Source organism: Anopheles bellator, chromosome 1, assembly GCF_943735745.2.
Source record: "Anopheles bellator chromosome 1, idAnoBellAS_SP24_06.2, whole genome shotgun sequence".
NCBI classification, from domain to species: Eukaryota; Metazoa; Arthropoda; class Insecta; order Diptera; family Culicidae; genus Anopheles; species Anopheles bellator.
This window is the reverse complement of record NC_071285.1, coordinates 37,105,494-37,124,638: the sequence shown is the minus strand read 5'-3', so window position 1 is coordinate 37,124,638 and position 19,145 is coordinate 37,105,494. Positions and strand designations below refer to the sequence as shown.

The 19,145-nt window shown below is 50.3% G+C and overlaps 1 protein-coding gene across 1 annotated transcript in view; it reads left to right on the top strand.

Moving 5' to 3' along the window:
- The window catches only part of LOC131215528 (sodium-coupled monocarboxylate transporter 1), a 35,546-nt gene extending 16,708 nt beyond the window's left edge, over positions 1–18,838 (top strand). The window contains exons 6-11 of the mRNA XM_058209917.1: positions 251–414; positions 1,194–1,389; positions 4,757–4,879; positions 13,379–13,526; positions 16,931–17,217; positions 18,292–18,838. Of these exons, the coding sequence (XP_058065900.1) occupies positions 251–414; positions 1,194–1,389; positions 4,757–4,879; positions 13,379–13,526; positions 16,931–17,217; positions 18,292–18,838 (1,465 nt within the window). The remainder of the gene's footprint in view (positions 1–250; positions 415–1,193; positions 1,390–4,756; positions 4,880–13,378; positions 13,527–16,930; positions 17,218–18,291) is intronic.
- Positions 18,839–19,145: the final 307 nt, after the last annotated feature.

The following is a 19,145-nucleotide window of genomic DNA, read 5'->3' as shown; positions in this document are numbered from 1 at the left end:
CGGTTCGGGCGCTAAACGAAAAACAACCCCCGCCGATGACGAACTGCTGAAACGCACACCCCCCACACGCTGGAACACAATTAAAAACAACTTTCGAAAACTTCCATCAACGCGACCACCGATCGTGATTCCGATGCGGCCGCCGATTTTTGACAACATGCTGACAACACGGGATGTGACCGATGCAACCGATGGCTGTTATTTCCGGTTGTTTTTGCCGCTGCTCCGCGTTCCCGGTACCTTCCCACAGTTTTGATCCGAAGCCGACGACGCGCCACTCGGTGTTTTCCGTCATCATCGGTGGCTTTTTCTACTGGACTTCGATGTTCTGCACCAATCAGGCGTCCGTTCAGAAATGCATGTCATTAAAATCGCTGAAAACAGCCAAACAGGCCCTCTACCTCGCCGTGTTCGGTAAGCTCCACCGGGGGGTTTCGGGGTAGGACATTCAGTTTTTTTGGCCCACCCGTCCCGTGTGTAGTTCGTCGACTCGGTTTCGGCCGTTTTTTGTCGGCTTGGAAAATCGGCAAATCGTCGTCGCGCACCACGCCAAATCTTGATCTCTGGCCGCGATTCGAGGCGAGCCTGTTTTCGTTCAATCTGTGCCGTGGTCTGTTTACGCGCTCTGTTTTTCCCGGGAAATCCCGAATCCAGGAGACTGGGAAGTGACTCTAATTGTGCCAGTCGGCGCGCGGTGCCTGATGGGTCGATTTTAAGCGACTGCAAAGCCAAACAGGCGGAGTCCACTCAACTTGTTTTCGACCCCCATCTCCGGGTGGCCGACTTTACAACGCCAGTGGCGGCAGAGTCTGGCCGGACCATATGCGGCCCTGCGAGCCGCTGATTGTTTGCTAAAGTTAATTAAATGTTTGCGCAATTTGTGGCCACCTTTTTTGGGGCTCTCCCGGGTCTGTCGAGATGGCGCTCTGTGGCCGCGGCCAGCGAGTTAAGCCAACTTTAATGGATATGTTTTCAGCAGCAGCATAAAATGTGGGGCGCACGGGTTTTTCGGATGCCGATCTCGCTTCCGCTTCGGCAAGTTTCCGAAGGTCAGAGTGGCTCGGTTCTTCGAGGGGCTGATGATGATGATATGTGGCGGCAGCTCGCTGCCCCGAACCGCCAGCGACCGTTTTGTTTGTTGTCTGTTTTCCAACGTTTCCCGTTCTGCTCGCTATCTCTCGCCTATCCTGCAGGATTGATTGCGGTGTTTTTGATGAACTTCTACACGGGATTGATGACTTTCGCGCACTACTCCGAGTGTGACCCGTTGGCCGCGGGCCAGATAGCGGCCAAGGATCAGCTGCTCCCGTACTACGTGATGGATGTGTTTGGCCACATCAAATTCATGGCCGGCATTTTCGTGTCGGGCATCTTCGCCGCCAGTCTCGGGTAAGTAATGAGGTCCTACTTTCTGTCTGTCTCTCTCTGTTTTTTTGTTTCGTTTCGTTCGGCATTTTTTCCGACACCGTTTGATGGGCGCGATGGGATGTAACCCACCCACGTCCTGACACGACCGCCACCCACATGGTGGCGCCAATTAACGCAGCTTTTTCACAATACGCACAAACAAAAAAGGATTCGGCCACGTAAATCGGGCTGATTGCCCCAATCGATCGGTAATATCTTTTTAATCAGCTCCGCAATGGACGGGGAGGTTTTAAGGGCTCTCTGCTCGCTTTCCAATTCGATTAGGTTCCCAGGACCGGAGGCCAACCTCCACGTTTACACTGCGTTCGCCCAACGCACAGTTATTTCCCGGTCAATATGTTTGCGTTGCTAAATCGCTCATTAAATTATCATCCGCTGGGAGTATCCCAATGATTGGGTTGTGGGATTGGGAGTGATTGGGATATGAGGTTCATTATGTTGGTGGTTGGATAGTGGGAAAAATCTACGCCCGTTAATTCGCAAAACGCACGCATTTTCATGCAAGCCGCCCGGTTAGCTACGGTTCGCTGTCCGGAATTTAATGATTCAAATCGAACAGCTAAATTATTTCAGGGTTGCACACGATAGAACGTTACTTGTTAAGACGTGGAGTTGTAGTGATGATGGGTGCAGTGATGGCCAGTCAGGCAACCGGATCTAAATCGATTTTCTTGCCCTCTCGGCGCTCGAGCACCCACCTCAGAAGCCGAGCTCTGCCGGATTAGCTTTCAAGTGTTGAAGAATTCAACTGCTACTGGAAGCTGTAAGCTGCCTTTAGCAGACGTTACGAACTCATAGCATACCGTCGGATTGATCGGGAATTGATTTAATTAAACGTTCCGCTTCGTTGCACCCCAAACGAAGAGGTTTGATTGCTGGCTCCGGCTTAAGACCGATCGAAGGGACGACTTACAGGACGTGCTTTGTCCAGCTCATCTAAACTTCTTTGAAGTGACCCTTAATGAGCAAAAAAGTGAGACCTTGGCAAAGGTCAAACTTTTGTGCCCGGAAACCAATTCCAAGCCTGAGTGTTACGTCGTGGCGAGTTTTAAGTTCCCGATCCGACCTCGATCACGCTGGCGTGGCGTTAATTTCCGTAATGGAAACTATGCCATCACCCGATTCGGTTTCGTTTATTTATTTTCGTCGCTGTTGCTCACTTCCCTTCTGACTCCCATCCCATAATGTGGCGCCTTTGGGGTTTCGTGCGGGTATGCGGGTGCCGCGTGTCTGATATTGACGAATATCGATAATGAGGCGCATTAAATCACCCGACCCGCCGGCGGATGGATGGAAGTGAAAATGTCTGCCATTGAGTGCGTGGCTTTCGGGTGCAGACGGACGGAGGCGAGAAAGCCCAGCATTAGCCGCCTGATGGCCAACCACTAATCATCGCCACTAAGCCCTCCCCGAGAGGCATCCCGAGAGGCCACCATTTTGAGACCGGCGCCGACACGCTTTCTTGGGGCATCTGCGAATTGAGCTACTAATCCGCCGGGTGGGCCGAGGGCCATCGTCCCGTTCAGGGGCCGAAGGTTTGATAACTTTTTAATAGACCCGATTAATCAACTTTACGATCATCCATAAAAGTATGGTGCGCAGACGAATCGGCCACCGGTTTATGATGTATATTTTTGTAAAAGTCGCTCTGTGTTGTGAACCTTCAGCCCATTGTCTTGTGCTGGGGTGCTCGTCAGTGGCTCGTAATGATTCGCGAATAAAACCAGAGGCCACCTCGAGAGATAGAAAGTCCACGGAACGGTCCCGAAGGACTTGCTTCGTTTTCCGGTTGTTAATTTGGATTGATTTTATGCTGAAATAAAAATTTGAAAAAAGAAATTAAACTCCCTGGACCCAACTCGAACGTCCGGACGACTTCCGAGTGGGTGCATCCCGACGACGACGGCCGCCGACGTCTCGAAATGTCACCCAATAGATCAAAATTGATTTACCTTATTTTTTTGTGCGGGTAGCCACTGCCACCCGAATAGAAGGACCAAACTGGGAAAATTAAAAATCCAATCCCACCGCCGCCGATAGACTGCCGGCAGATGGTGCGCGCTGGCGTTGAAGAACTCGGTGGCAATAAAGCGCCCGCGGGAAAAAGGTTTTCCGGTCCGAACGATTCTTTTCCACCATGTTGCGCATCGTACGCACCGCCGGGAGCTTCGGGAGAGTATCGTAAATTTCGTAGCTCACACAGCTTTGCGTAGGGATCAGTGTGAAGGAAGGCAATTTCCTGCCCCACCGAGCACGGGCCTCTAGGATGGAGGTGGCCAACAACAATGGACGAAAAAAACACACCCAAATTGTTGCCCATCGAAGGGAATATAATTAGTGGAGAATGCGCCAGGCACCAGGCACCGGAAGGCGGTCTGTTTATTGGATTTGGGGAACTGTAATTGATGAGCTATCTGAGCTTCGCATAGATGAATGATTTACTTTGGCAAGCGCTCCCTTCGCGGAACACTGTATCATCCCTTGAGGAACCCGCCTTGGAGAGGCGCAGTTTAGACAGTTTGTAGTCCGACGAAGGTACGCAGTCCTCTGAAATCAAGTTGCGTATACCTAGCACAAATAAAAAGCGAAATTCGATGGCCTGATTCCAGGTGCCCATTTTTTCCCCTGCAGAATCCTTTGACACGATTCCCCGACAAAATAAAGTTACCGTTTCTGCGGGGCTTGTGCTCGAAACCGCATCAAAGGGAGCCTCCTGGCCTCCGATACAAAGTTTGCTTGGCGAAGTCGAACGACGCCAAGAATTGCCGAGACTCGGCCCAACTCGGTTCCGCGTGCCCGAGAGAAGCTCTCGAGCGTTGCCTCGAGTGCATGTTTTCAGCGTTTGATGGTGGAATAAAATTAACATTCTAATAAAAGCCCGGAGCCCGTCACTCCGTTGCTGCGGCTGGTGACCGTCTTTTTATGCTCCGTGTGTCTTCGCCGGTCGCCGACACTCGGGAGGCCAGCATCGGCCAGGAGTCGTGTGCTCCGTTTGGGCTCCGGTGCATCTTGCCGCGTGCCAAAGCGAACGCAAAGATGATGCTGCTGCCAGACTGCCGGTGCCGGAAGCGGGTTGTGCCTGGGAAAATTTCCGCTTTTCGCATTATCACTTCGACGGGTTGCCCGTCGTCGTCTTTTATGTTATTATAATAATTACATTCGCATTTCCGGCCCATCGCAGCGCATCCGTTCAAACGGTTCGTCCGGGGAGGGAACAATAGTCCGAATCGTCACACCGGCTGCAATTTCCACTTTATATTCGCACCGCTGCCGCAGCCTTAAAGGTCCCTAATGCTTGTTTATGTTTCGCCTCACTTTCACCCCGCAGGACTGTCGCGGCGGCGCTGAACTCGCTGGCTGCGGTCACATGCGAGGATCTGCTGGTGAGCGGCATGGAGTGGAAGATACCGGAAGGCAAGGGTGCACTGTACGCCAAGTGGATGTCCTTAGGGTAAGTACACAGCTTAACGGCGCGCTGCAAATGATGCTCACATCACACGCACGCACCGACTTTTGATGGCGCGACTCGTTACTGCGAGGACATTATTTTCCTCGTGACTTCATCACGTTTGCCAATTGGATTGGGTTCCGCGTCCGACGCTTGTCAAGAGAAACAATCGCCCCGAAAACTTTCCCCGATCGATTGGGATCCGGCCACCGGAAACAAGTTTGTTGCTCGCCATCTGCTGGTGTCCTTTTTCCGTTCCCGCTACAAAGTGTCACCGTAACTGAGATGGTGTTAATTTCACATATACCAGCTTGCTTCTTGCCCTGCTTCGAGCGACCAATGACGGAGCAAAAAGAAACTTAACGTCTCTGGTTTTCCGTCTTCCGGTGCACGGTGTGGTGTTGGCCTCCCCTCCGATTGATGGTGCTCGAGTGTGTCGGCGATCTTATCGGCTCGATGGCGGCCCGTGACGCGACCCGGATGTCGTGTGGAGATAATTTTCGCGCGCAACAACATCGGTGGCCACCATAAAAGCCGTCAAAGCGATGCTCCTCCCGGAGTCGGTGAAGCCATGGGGTAGGGTGGCACATAAATTTCATCAAGTGGCCTCGGTAGCGAATGGCGCAATGAATCGATTAAAGGCCTGACGGGGTTGGGATCGTAAACCAGCCGACAGCCGAAAGAGTCCGCTTTGATGATGTACGGACCGACCTTCGGGGGGTTTCCTTCGGCGCCGGCGATTGACCGAATTAAGGCTCAACACACAAAGCCTTCGACGCCTAATTTTCGCATCTGGCAGGGTGAGCAAAACACAAACCCGCAAACGAATTGGCTGCGGGCAAAAGGTCCCGAGCGCGACCCGAGAAGTTTCTCGGCCCTCGATGTCAAACGGTCAACGGCTCCAGGCGCTCCACGCTGGGCTGGCTGGGTTTTTCCGAGCCGGACACTTTTTTGTTGTTGCGCCCCGATGAGTAATTTATGACCCCTGCTGGGTGCGACATGGAAACATAGAAACATGGGGTCCACTTTCTTTGGTTCGCTTTTATCACATTTATCTTGTCCGGTGTCGTGTTGCTGTGTTTTTTTTTTCTTACTGGGTCGACCCTGCGACCCTATCTTAACCCGGAAAAACTAAATCGAAAAATAGTTCATTACAAGCAACAAGCCGAACCAAGCCGAGGTGGGGAAGGGAAAGTTCGGAAAAGCGAGCCGCAACATTTGGCACTGCCCGCTTTTGACAGGGCGGAAAATAATGTCCCACAATCTGATTGAGCATTCCGTTCTCTGTGTATTCGGGGTGTAAACTGTGGGGGGCCATGTCGCGAGCCAGATGCGAGCAGGTTTGTGGTGGATTCGGGAAAAATCTGTTAATGCCACATGCGGTAGCAGGCAGATCGGCTTTATTAATGGGTCCGGCTTAAAATTGGTTTTCGGCGACCGGAAACATCGTATCTGCCTTCGGCCAGCGTGTCAATATTTTCCTCCGGAGCATCGTAGAGCAAGGGTTTTTATGGTGCACGGTGCTAAAATTTAACTTCCTGCGCCCGGCGAGCGGGTTAGTTCGTAAAACCTACAATCGCTCTATTTGGCACAATCGGCCACCAAGGATCGGGAGCTTCCGGGAGGATCTCACCCCGAGAGTCGGTTATGATGGCTTTTTGCCGCATTTCCCAACCGATGCCAAGAACGTCAGCTGTGGAACACGGACTTTGTCGGGAGTATCAAAACAATGGCCATCGCTCGAAAAAAAAAAAAAATACCGCCCCGCATTGCATAAAAGCATAAAAACTCGGCCACTTTCGGTGAACCGCGCAGCGGGCGCAAAAATCAAATGCATTGGAAAATATCGAAATCTATAAACGAGATAAACGCGCCGCCTGGCGTTTGGCGGTACCCAACGGCGCCGAAGAACCGGAACCGGAACTGCCGGACCCTGGAGCCCCGTGTGGTGCCGTCCGGTCTGGGTGGCCGGCCACTTCCTTTGTCCACACGCGGCCAAGGCCCGGTCCGACGCGCAATTCGCCGGCTGCTGGCAAAATCGCTGCCGTCGGTCGGTGCAGTTGATCGGAACAGATTTTCACCCTCGGCACCGTTGGCCACCCACCCCCACCACAACCGGAAGCTTCGACACAGGGTCGGGCTCTATCTATCTCGCCCTTATCGTGGCGCGGGTTTCTTCGGCCAACCGTTCGGCCCAGTTGCTGCATCCTGGCGGGTGCACCCGTTCGGTTTTCCACGGCCCCCCGGACCGGATTCAAATCGGGTTTTTATTTTGGGACCGCACCGTGATGACACTTTGCTGCCCCGATAGGGCGCACCGGGCGTATAGAAAATGGTGGACGATTTTTCTCGCTTCGACGGGCGCAATAGGATAGGGTGCCGACTGGTGCCACAGTGCAGAAGGAATCCGACCAGATCGGTCGGTCGGATCTACGAACCCGTTCGCCAACGACGACGACGACGGCTGGTGGAGCGAGGAAAAGATTAATCCTGTTGTTTTTAAAAATTGGATTCGCTCGCTCGCATCACGCGCGAGAAGCGCGCGAAGCGGCCGTTATCGCGCGGCAATCGGCCAACTTCCGGTTCGGCCGGAGACGAAGCAAACCCCGGACCGTGAGTCCGCAAAACAAAATAAAGCAGTCCCCCGCTGGACGTGGTCCAGGACACGCCCGGAGTCGTCGGTCCACGCCCGTGGTGTGGGCGATGCCTGGTGCCGGAATGTCTGCCGAAACGGATGTAATTGGATTTTCACTCGATTTCACCTTTAACCTGTTTGAAATTTCATCTCACGGGCCACGGAATTGGAATTAAGCAGATGTGCGGGCCGGGGTGGGCGGGACGGGTTTTTTGTTTGAGAAGGTAAACACTCGTGGATGGGCGGGATGTCCTTCTGCCGGTGACGGTGCCGGCCGCCGGTCCTGGAAAGGCGCCATCGGTCGTGTGATGTCGCGTAGTTCGTTCGCGTTTGTTTGCTGGCGACGCTTCGATGAAATATTTTGCCACCATCTTGCCCCGAACCATCGCTCCCCCCAGGACCCCAATTCAACCCCTAGTCACCCCGAAAGCAGGGTTCGGCGGTGGCAAAAGAAACGATCGAAGGCATTCCGATAGATCACCGAAGGAATCGCCACGCCACGGTGGTGCCACGTGGCGTGGCGCAAACAACGTTCGGCGGGGAGGCCGAGGCCGAGGAGTTTTCCGACGACCGGTCACCTTGATTGGGTTGTTTGAAATTCATGACAACATCATCGGATGGCGGGCAAGCAGCAAACTGGTCTTTAATTTGTGTTTCCTCACGCCCGGTGGACGAGGTGTGCCGAGCACAGCCCGACCACTGTCGGGAGCATTATTTCGAGGGGCGGACGAACGAAACCCTCCTCTTTCGACCACCGGGGCCACCACTGGCGAGGGTGAAGGAATAGGCCTAGCCTTTTGGCGGGGGGTTCGTGATTCGAAAAGTCGTTAGCCGAAAAATTAGGTGAATTGTTTGCCGTTTCTATTATGGGAAGCATAAAAACCATAAAAAATCGAGTACCGCAGGTGAGTTCCCTGGCGCCTTGTTTCCTGGTAGTTCGCTGGCTGACCGACCGGGGGTCGTTTGTTTCAAATCGTTTACTTTTACAACATAATTGTCGGCCATTGGAATGGCGGCATGTTTTTGGCACGGACCGCTGCCCACGATTCGTTGGCGCATTTTCCGTTTTGGGAAAACGAAATTGGCATTTCTCGTGAGCTCGTGGCTCGATGCACCTTGGGCTCGCTCGTGGTTTTATGCGCTCTGTTATGTTCTATTGATGAACATACCAAAACATATGAAAATAATTTCAGCTTTTATACATTTTTTCATTTTCATAGGAATGAGAACTGATAACTGATCGTTTAATGAAAGCATACGTATGTTGGGAAATAGAAAAAAAAGGTTTACTATCACAGTCCTTGATATTAATAATACTACCTGAGGTAATACCGCCGTGATCTTCAGCCTACAGTTTTTATGTGATAAGTTAAAAGTCAATAGAATCAATCAGAGAACAATTAGAAAAACCGATCAGAATAATCAATAACGTGATTTTATAGTTTGACTAAATTTTAGAAGGCTTTCTTCTCAAGGAAGCTCAATTTGTGAGATCTATTTGAATGAATGAAGCAAAACAAAAAAAGGTTTTAAAGAAGGGAAATAAAAATCAGTTCTATAGATTTGGATGAGACTAAAAAATTCAGAGTTTCTTGTTTGCAAATTTGTGATACATCATTTTTTTTTAATTAATTTTTTTTATCACAAAACACAGTCAACGGGCCTATAAATACGGCCCGGTACGTTCTTCTAATATAAAAAAACAGTCAACGGTTAACATAACCTGATTAAATACATAGAAGATTAAGTAAGAACAAATCGATCAAATAGACGCAACTAAAATAATAACATTAATGAAACAGCTTAATACGGGTTCTAGACATGAAAGCAAATATATCACGACACTGATTAAGGGGCATATTAAAGTTAAGAAGTGACGAGAAATTGTTATGGTTCAGCTTCGCATCTTAGGTCGAAACCATGTCACGGATCGTGTCACGGGACGACAGAAGAATTGTTCTTTTCGAGGTGTGCCGCGCCTAAATGTCGGGTGTTTATATTTTTACAGAGCGATTTTCTCGGATTTTTGATAGTTTAATCAGAACGAAGGGCTCTCGGAATAGTTTGAAGTAGGTTTTTGCTGGTCGGCCATACTACAGAAGTAGGGCCACTTCTACTTCTATAGTAATTTAAATACTCTTTACATAGCCTTCGATTTACTAACAAAGGGCACCCCATTTAATTGCAATCTGAAGGAATATTTGATATTCCGTAAACAAATAATCGAATATGATGATTAACCATTTGGCTTTTTTAGGTAACAAATGGAGAGTCTAATTTGATTCTTCGGCCCTATTCAAACTATCGTATCGAGTGTGTGACTTTATTTGAATCGGCTCATTTAAAATGCATATCGAAGGTGACAATCGTGAGAAGAGTGCTTTCCTGTGCTTTCTTCCCACACAATAACCCGCTTTTCACACAAAACCTCAGCACTGTAATGGCCAGAACGTTCCACAACCCATATGCTGCCCAAATGAACCGCACTACAAATGACAACTCCTTCCGAACTCCGTTTGGCCCAATGTCGTCGAGCACTTCCGTCCGGCCAGCTGGGCCAGCGGACCGTGTGTGGACTCATTCGACGCTACATTGAGCAGGTTATTGCATTTCCATTTCATTGGTTGTGTTTCGATTTTCGATACGATCTTCGGACCGCTTCTAAAATGAAATGAAAAAGGAAAACACCAGAAAAACTCGGTCGATTATGCTCGGGCTGAACCCTGGTTGGCTGTGGGAGGATAATATTTACCCTACGTTGTGTGCCGGAGCCAGTCCTCGGTACGGTACGCATGGCCCCCGTACGTCAACCGGCCCCAGGATGCAATGAGCCATGGCCAGTGAAATAAATACCCTACACTAGATTGGATAGCACATGGGGGTTGATTTTGCCGTGCTCTCGCATCGGAGTGCCTTCTTCATGCGTTCAAGTTTTCAGACACCACCACCACGACGTTCGGTCTGAAGTCTCCTGCCAAAGACGCTACCCTAACGAGCGACGACGAATCGATCGAAGGGATGGGTAGATTATGATTCTAATATCCCATTTTCCGGAAGCAAGAAATCTATCACAGGTGATACCACACTGGGCGCCTTCCTCCGGAGCCCGTGTGCGCCGTTCGTTCACCCGAAAAGATAAATAATAACTCGGCTCTGCTGCTGTGGGGGTATCATTTGCTCCGGTGATGCGGTAACGAAACGGATGCGTCACGTATCCGGCACGCATCCAACTCTGACAGCTCTGCCGGTGCGGTGCGGGAAAACCAGAAGTTAAGATACAGAGATAAACAAGCTCCCAGCCCCGTGTGCTGCTTCGAACCGGAGACGGCCACTTTCGCACGTTTTTCCACGTTGCACACCGATCTGGCGCTTTGGAGAACTTTTGCGCCGTTAATAGCGTTCGGTGGGGAGCGCAAAACACAACATAACGCTGCTTCGGTTCTCTTAAAGTCACGGCCACACACTCGGTGACCAACGCCGGTTTCTGGAAGTAGATTATTGATCCTTGATACGAGCATCGAGCCTCCGGATTGCTCCGAAACAAAAAGGGATTTTCTTCGTCGGCCTGAAGAATATTGATCTACCTAAAAGTGGCAGCCGAAAGGGTTTTCCTTGCGGTCCCCACTTGATTGACGTGGAAAATCACAACGCACAACAATGTCACAGGAATGGAGGCTGGACCGGGTTTTGGGCCTGCGTGGAGCTCTCTCTTTGGGGGGATTTTTCATCCCTTCGCGTGAGACTTGCCGCGGCAGCCCGGAAGTTCCATCGTCGTCGAACCCGTTCGCGATCTCGTGTTTTACAGTTGATTGAAGCAGCTTTCGGGCGGCGGCGGCGTAACGCAACAATCGAATTCCGAACGGATATGGAGCGTGTATGCGGGGCTCAATAAAACCCGAAACGGGACTCCCGACGAATGCTGTCCGGATCCGCTCCGGCGTGACACCTTCGCTGGCCACTGGCGGTGCCAGTGGTGGTTTTGGAAAATAGGTCCAAGGGGTCGACTGGTATTGAGGAGATGGAAAAGCTCCGTAATCGACTCGGAAAAAGGTAAAACCACTGATTCGTGCCCCGGGGGAGGGCTTTCGGGGCCGTAGGGATTGATGGAGCTTCGTGCATTTCATTGGTTCTCGCACATTAGGGCAATGGAAGCAATGGAATGGGTGGTTGAAAACCCGTTGAAGATTGGTGTTTATATCGGCAATTTAGCAACTGCGCCTGATAAATTGGATTCCGGTTCCGCATCGCGTCCATTTATGCTGCGAGCCTTTCGTTACCTTCAAGCGACCTGTTTTTTAAAGCCTTCAACAAAAAGATGCTGGAATTCATACTTTCTCCTTCAAAGTGGGGCTAGTTACACGAGTTGTTCGCTCACAAATCCTTGCGTTTTTGACATATTAATTTACGGAAAGCGCCTCAAAACATCTAAATATTACTCCTTGTTGACCGTGTTCTTCCTTGTGGCCAGAATTCGCTGAGCAGTGGTAATCCACAAAAACCGTAAGCAATGTCTTCTTTTTCGACTAGAAACAAAGTTTTTCCTACCACGGTTTGGCTACTTTTAAAAAATTTTCAGTCATTTTTTTGTTTATTCTTCCTTGTTACTGCTCATTCAAAGCAATTCTTGACAGCCGGGTGCCAGGAGCGGTCATTCCGGGAACTTTTTGATCAAGGTAGCACTTGTTTTAAAGCATGACGAACGATCCCGTTTAAACTGTCACATGTGACGAGCCCGACGAACAGTAAAGTCGTGTTATCTGAATATCCTTTTTTTTTTGGTCTGCTTCTGCTTTTATTTGAATGTCGCATCAAATCGTTCGGCACACCAGAAGTTTCGCCACATTGCATTCGTCAAACGGGAAGCCGTTTTGGCTTGGCCATTTTATTGGGGTCGCTCTCCATCCAGTGCGAAGCGATCCGATACGAAATCATGCACCCGAATATAATGGAATCTAAAATTGCATCCGCATGACGGCACTCGATGGCACCGTATCTATTGGCTCTCGGCTGGCTGGATGGGAGGCTGCAAAACAATAACACGCCAAAGCCCACCGAGCACAATGGGGATTGAAGTTCGCCCAATAAAGCGATGTTTTGTAAGAGGTTTCAAAGCGAGTTGATTCGTTAGTTATTGAGGTACCTCGAAAAACTCGTTGACAGATGATGATTCTTTGTGTGGTTGAGCCGGTGCAACATACAAAGCCCTTCGAGAGATACTTCGATAACAACTTTGGGTATTGCAGTTGCCGAGTTCGATTGTTGGTCGCGGGTTCCAAACCCGCGGTCCCGATAGCGAAACCAGTGGACCGACCCTGCATCTGCTGTCAACGCTGCCTGCTGCAGCTCATTTCTTTCATTTCGATTCGTTACGCATTTATGATTGCGCCGAAAGGAAGCCGACGTGGTCGAAGGAAGTCTGCCACGCTTGCCACGGGGTTTCGTTCGGTGCTGGGCAATCGCGTATCTTGTCTTTCCAATCATCGTGCCCTCGTGCTCGAACGAAGTAATCCGGCCGTACCGAAGTAAGGATTCCGGTGGCAGGGCAGGTGGGCACTCTGTCATGATTTGAAAACCGCCACCCACCCCCCCGACAGGATCGCCGGTGCCCGGCTGGCTGGCTAGGGCTTTGCACGTTACCTTGCATTTGATCAACGGTGCGCCTTCTTTCGCTCGGCGCTCCATTTGCCGGGCCACACGATACAAATCGTATGCATTATTCGTATTGCCTCGGGCTCTGCGCCCAGGGATCATCTCGTTGCCATATTTCACGCCTCGCCGCACTCGGCGCCCCACTGATTCATATTGCCATTGATAGTTTTTCACCGGTTCCGGTTTCACATCCTTCCCACCGTTATTCTTTTCGGCAGGTTCGGGTTGGTCTCGTTCGCGCTGGTGTTCGTCGTGGAGCGGCTCGGTGGCATCCTGCAGGCCACGCTCACGCTGAATGGGCTCATCGGTGGCGTCACGCTCGGACTGTTCAGTCTGGGGATCTTCTTCCGGCACGCCAACGGCAAGGTAAGTGAAACATGTGCTGGTTTAAAAAATCCCCTTTATTTGGCCACGAGTCACCAAATACCAAGTTAGAGAAAAGCCATTAACGGACCCGGCGAAAATGGAACGCTCTAATGAACTTTTCGAAACGGAAAGTAATTCAAAAATATTATAATTAGCGTGTTTAGTCCGTAAGGACCGAAGGCTTTCGAGCGGGTTCGAGCGTGGCGCCTGGCACAAATTATTTTCACACTCGACGGGCGGTGAAATTGAATTGGAACCCAATTTAAGTTGTTTAATAACAACGGTTGGCGGCCCCGAGGCACCCGAGTCTAATGCGTGCAATATGATTATGCTCAGGCGTCGGCGCGGGTGTGGGCCGGAAAGACAAACCATTAGGACAGTTCGTGCGTGCGTGCGTGCGTGTGCGCTAGTGATTACGAGGGGATTAGATCGCAAACAGTGGCAGTGAACGTTGAAAGCTGAACGAAAAACACTCCACTTTATCCGATTAATCTCATTGAAGTGAAGTTAAATGAGCTTTTTATTGTACCCTGGTTTCGGTTGGGCACACGTACAGCCACACACACACCGAGGCACCAGCACGCACGTGACAGTGACGGAATAAAAAAAATGGGACACCTCTAGGCGAAGCAGCAGCAGACCTCTTATCTATCGAGGGTGGGTAGGTGGTGGCTCCCGGCGAAGTTGTCGCCACGACTCGAAGAGTCTCTCGAGCACGAGAGCCCGGCCCCGTAGTGCCTTGGCCCCGGGTGGCTTACGGGTCGACCAAAGTGACAACGATGAAGATGAGGGTAATCACGATGATGTTGCTCGTTGATATGGCGCCGCCTTCCCATCTCGTGCCGATCGGGCGCCCTGAGCCTGAGAGAGAGAGATGAGGGAAGGAAGGGAAGTGTAAATGAAGCCTTGAACGTAAGCAATTCGATGCGGAGAAGAAAGCAAAAAAAAACTGAAACCATGATGAGCCATCTTGAGGCTCTCCGGCCCCGATTGAGGCGGACGCCCGTTGATGATCGTGGGCACAAGATGAATGGAACCGGCGGAGGAACCGGGGCACAATTCGCGTCGGTGACGCCAGCGGCACTCATTGTTGTCACACGTACACGTCGAGCAGAGTGTAAATTGAAAATATGAAAATTTGATTACTTGTTAATACGCCATTTCTGCGTAATCGCTACAAGATGAGCGTTCTCTCTATGCGGGTCGCAATCATTGCGCGGGGCGCGGTCCTGGCCGACCAGACCGGCGACCGTGGACGTGGCCAATAGGCGACCAGCTAGAAGTTTAGCGTGAAAAGCGTTCGCCCCGGATATGTTCTTTGTGGTCGAAAATGACAATTGATTACAATTTTGGATCTATGTTCTACATACACTTGCTACGGTGATGATCGCCGTAGCACGACGCAAATGACGTTGATGAATAGAAGAGAACATACTTTACCTACTTTACATACCAGATGTGTAAATTAAAATTAGGCAAGATAATGAATAATAAGATTGAAGAGGAAATAAGATAATTTTCAGGAGAACTTCAACACATTTTTATTCTAAATAATTTCCGGTTGATACTCAGACAAGTTGTGAATTCCTTTTCAATAAAACCTTTTTTTTGTTTCGTTGACTAATTTTTCTACTTCTTAATACTGTGGTGAAGTATTGTTCTGCAACTGCCAAAATAAACTGAACTGAATAATAGCTCATGGTACACCATACCCTTCCGAGTTCACCAAACCAAGAGAATCGGCTTTCTAGTGAAACGATTTGACTTTGTAGTGAATCGACGGTCTCCACCAGGTGAGGGCCATATTTTTTTTTTGCCCTTAGGACTCCCAAAATGCAAAGCCGACAATTTTTAATTCCATTGAAAAAGCATTTCACAAATCTCATTGGCGATGCTCCATTTGTCTTGAGCTTTGTCCTTCGACTGCTTTTTCCTCAAAAGAATTTGCAACAAAAGCCTACATTTTTAATGCACTGAAAAATAAAGTTAGTTTATTTTTCGGAGAATGACACTAACATATTTTTCAAGTTGAAAGTCAAGTGTAAAAAAGCGTACATATCAAATCGGAGGAAGGAATAGAACCCTGTTAGCGACAATCTGAAACATCAACCCAATAGTTTCCATTTATGAACCTGGTACATCCCCTTAAATACTCTACTAAAAAGTCGACTGCCGAAAAGGCACCAAATTCGGCAGCAGTTTCCGGTTGCTGCTACAACCTTCAACAACCGACAATCCTGCGGCCCGATGGTTTTCCAATCCTATCACCCCGGATTGCGTTGTTGTTCACACGGAACTAGGCTTTATTTCGCCGCCGTTTGCCACCGTGTCCCCGTGGTGGACTTCATAATGCTGCGCTTCCGGTTGAGCTACCCGGAAGCGAGCGTGTTTCGGTGTTGTCCAGCCTCTGGTCCATTTCGATTTGATTCCGATCCCATGCTGCGTGAGATGTCCCACGGAGGCGGGCTACGATTTATCTTCTTCGCTGTTATTGTTTTCACTTTCGAGCACACAGTCGAGAGGATGTGCACAATTTCCGCCATCGCACGGTTTTTTTTCCCCATTCCGAATTGTTGATCAAAACAAATGAAATAAATTTAAACAATAAAACGGTGGGCCATGTGTGAAAATCAATAGTCCTTTTATCGATCGTATCGATGGCCCGTTTTTTTTCCTCGACTGCACTTTTCGGTGCATTCAGTGCGGTTTGCAGCTGCGTAAGAAGGAACGAAAAAAAAAACAATTCGCATTCGCAGCATTGAAATCAAAACCAACGCTAGGATCGCCCCGGGGGGGAGTGCTCGGAGCGGTGCCCTTCGGGGGTGCGCCTGATTTTGGTGTTATTTTTAACAAACCACTCCGCTATCAAAACATCGAACCGTACGGCGGTAATCAATTGTTAGTGCTTATGGCACCCGCTCTGCTGCTGTTGTTTCAGTGATTGTGTTTTTTTCCCCGAAACCGATCGAATGACATAGAAGGACATGTTCAATTAAATTCATTCCGATCGCGTCAATATAATTAATTCCTATCGGGAAATGCTTTTTATGAATCGCCGCCGGTGGCCAATTGATGTCCGGTAAATTAACTTGCATCCCGGTCAATCGAATAGAACCAATACGTCAGATTGTTATTAAAATAGCTTTAACGCGTACCGCGTTGGGAAACCGCAAAAAGCCAGTGCTGCGCTTGTGATTAATGTTCGGCCGTTGGGGCGTTGAAAGAGAATGTAGTTTCGGAAGGCCAACGGACATGCCATGAATATTTTTAAACTTTATTCCACCCATTCGCCCGATGTCGTCGTCGAGCTAATCTGGTCGAAATCACATCGCATCGGGCGAGAACTGATTACGTAATTGAGATGAGAAAATTTATGATTCATTTCGCTGGGCCATCTTCCGCAGGGTGCTCTGTGTGGCGGGATAACGGCACTGCTACTGGTCGTCGTGGTCGGTGTGCTGGCGCAGCTGAACAACGAAGAACCGGCTCCATTACCGTCGTCGGTGGCTGGCTGCAACGCGAGCGTGTGGACCCCGGAGAACTATCCGCAGCACCCGGCGTACGAAGTGCATTCCTCGGATACGCCCGTGAGCCTTGCGTTGGCGCTGTCTTTGAAGGAACTTTCCGTGGACGGTTCCGGGGACGCCGGCGGCTGGCATAACGACGCTGCTTCTGAAAGCAATTTCTACAGGTGAGTTCGGTGTGATGGATGGCACCGGCCGACTGGGCAGACTACGTCGATGAAATTCGTTTCGTAGAACCCAGAGAATTAGATATTTATTGCTACGAGCCATAAAGTGCCTTAAAAGACTAGACGAAAGATTGTTCCGCCCGTGATTCCTAATTCATGTGGCCGAAACGAGACACCAACGTCATACTTAAGAGCGAGTACTCACTCTGACTCCATAAAACGAATTTTGAACGAACTTTAAATAATGATGAAGGGTTTTTGAGGCCACAGGTTTCGGATTTATTTTGAAAATTAATCAAACGAAAGTGCGACTTTAACTGTTTTAAAACAACGGAGACTGACAGTGACAACCCTGTGGGTAGTGTTTCTAGGTTTGATTCATTCCGATCACGAGCATTTGCATAAGGTGTGCTGTAAAAGAATCCGTTTCTTCGCAGCCCCGACTTCTTCGCAACTTCGCCACGAAAGCTGACACCGAATGGAGTATCAGCCATTGAGTGAGACACAACATAAAACCGTTCAAAAGGGTGCTGGCTGGAGAAGAAGTCGGGTGCCAAACGGGGCAGAACGTGAAGATGCTGTTTGCTGTAGGTGTGGCAGCGAAAGTTAATTGAGAGCAAACACGAAACGGATTCCAATGGGACTGCGCCAGCAACCGGAAACCGGATGAGCGGCGTCAGCTGATGAATGCCGCAGGCAAAGTTGCATCCTTCGGGATTGTGGGGCCCGTTTTTTTTTTTGCAGCGTCTGCTGAGGGAATGCTGATTTCACCCAAGAAGTAAACGAACGGTGAACTCGCTCCGGCGTTAACTACGCGAATGGCTTCATCTTGTGGATTGGAGTGTTGCTCTGACATTGGTGTCAAGAGTTCCATTAACCGCCAAAAGAGGGAAAAAATACGATTCTCTGGCGGCACCTTTTTCAATCTCGCTCGAGTGGCCTCTGAAGTGCGCTCGAGGTCTCGTTGTAGGTCTTTCAGTGGATTGCGTAATTTAATAATCTGTTCGGACCTGTCGTTACATAAAATTGGGAACTTTTTGAGCTGATGATTCTGGTTTTCTTTGCCCATTGCAGACAATCCGCCGACAGTTCCGCTGACTCGGAGTCCTGGTTTTCGGCCGTGCTGCGCATCAGCTACATGTGGTACAGCTGCCTCGGCGCGCTGCTGACGATGCTGTTCGGCATTATCGTGTCGCTGATCTTCTCGGACGAACCGAACGTCTGCTGCTTCCGCCGCCGGTCCGCCGAATCGCAGCTCCCAGCGGTCACCAGTCCAACCACCGGCACGGTACGCTCCACGGAGTCGGTCGAGAAGCGTACCTCGAAGCTGAGCGTAGGCTCGATGGCACCGTTGGCGATGATGCTGCGCACCTCGGTGACGCTCAGTCCGGTCTGTGACCGAAAACCGCGCCGATCGCAATCGCGCGAGGACTTCGCGAACGCCGCCAGCATCGGCTCGAGCGTGGCGAGCGTGTTTTCCCTCGGCCAGCAAACCGTCTGCTCCGAGCTGGGCTCGTACACCGAGGTGGACGGTGACCAGGACCCCCGGCCCACCGCCCATAGCCAGCAGCATCCCGTCACCGCCACCGCCACGATGCAGGTGGAGCGCGAAAGATTTTAATTATGAATTTCAAAAGTTTCCGCTGCGAGAAGGGGGCCCCACCAGCATCCCTGCACCCTGTGGGTGCACTCGGAATTGGCACGGAGAAGCAGAAGACCTGGAACTGCAGGATTGCAGGATTCGCAACGGAGTGCACCGCGGCACTCAGGTGAAGATAAGGCCAAAGAAGCGCGAAGTACCGGCGAGTCGCTCCGGCAATCGATGATCGCATTGACGCTCACCCCCTCCCGGTGACAAGGACGATGGATGGTTTTGGGGACAGTTTTATGTTTCCTTTCGTTGATAGCTTCCAGCGACCGGTACCGTT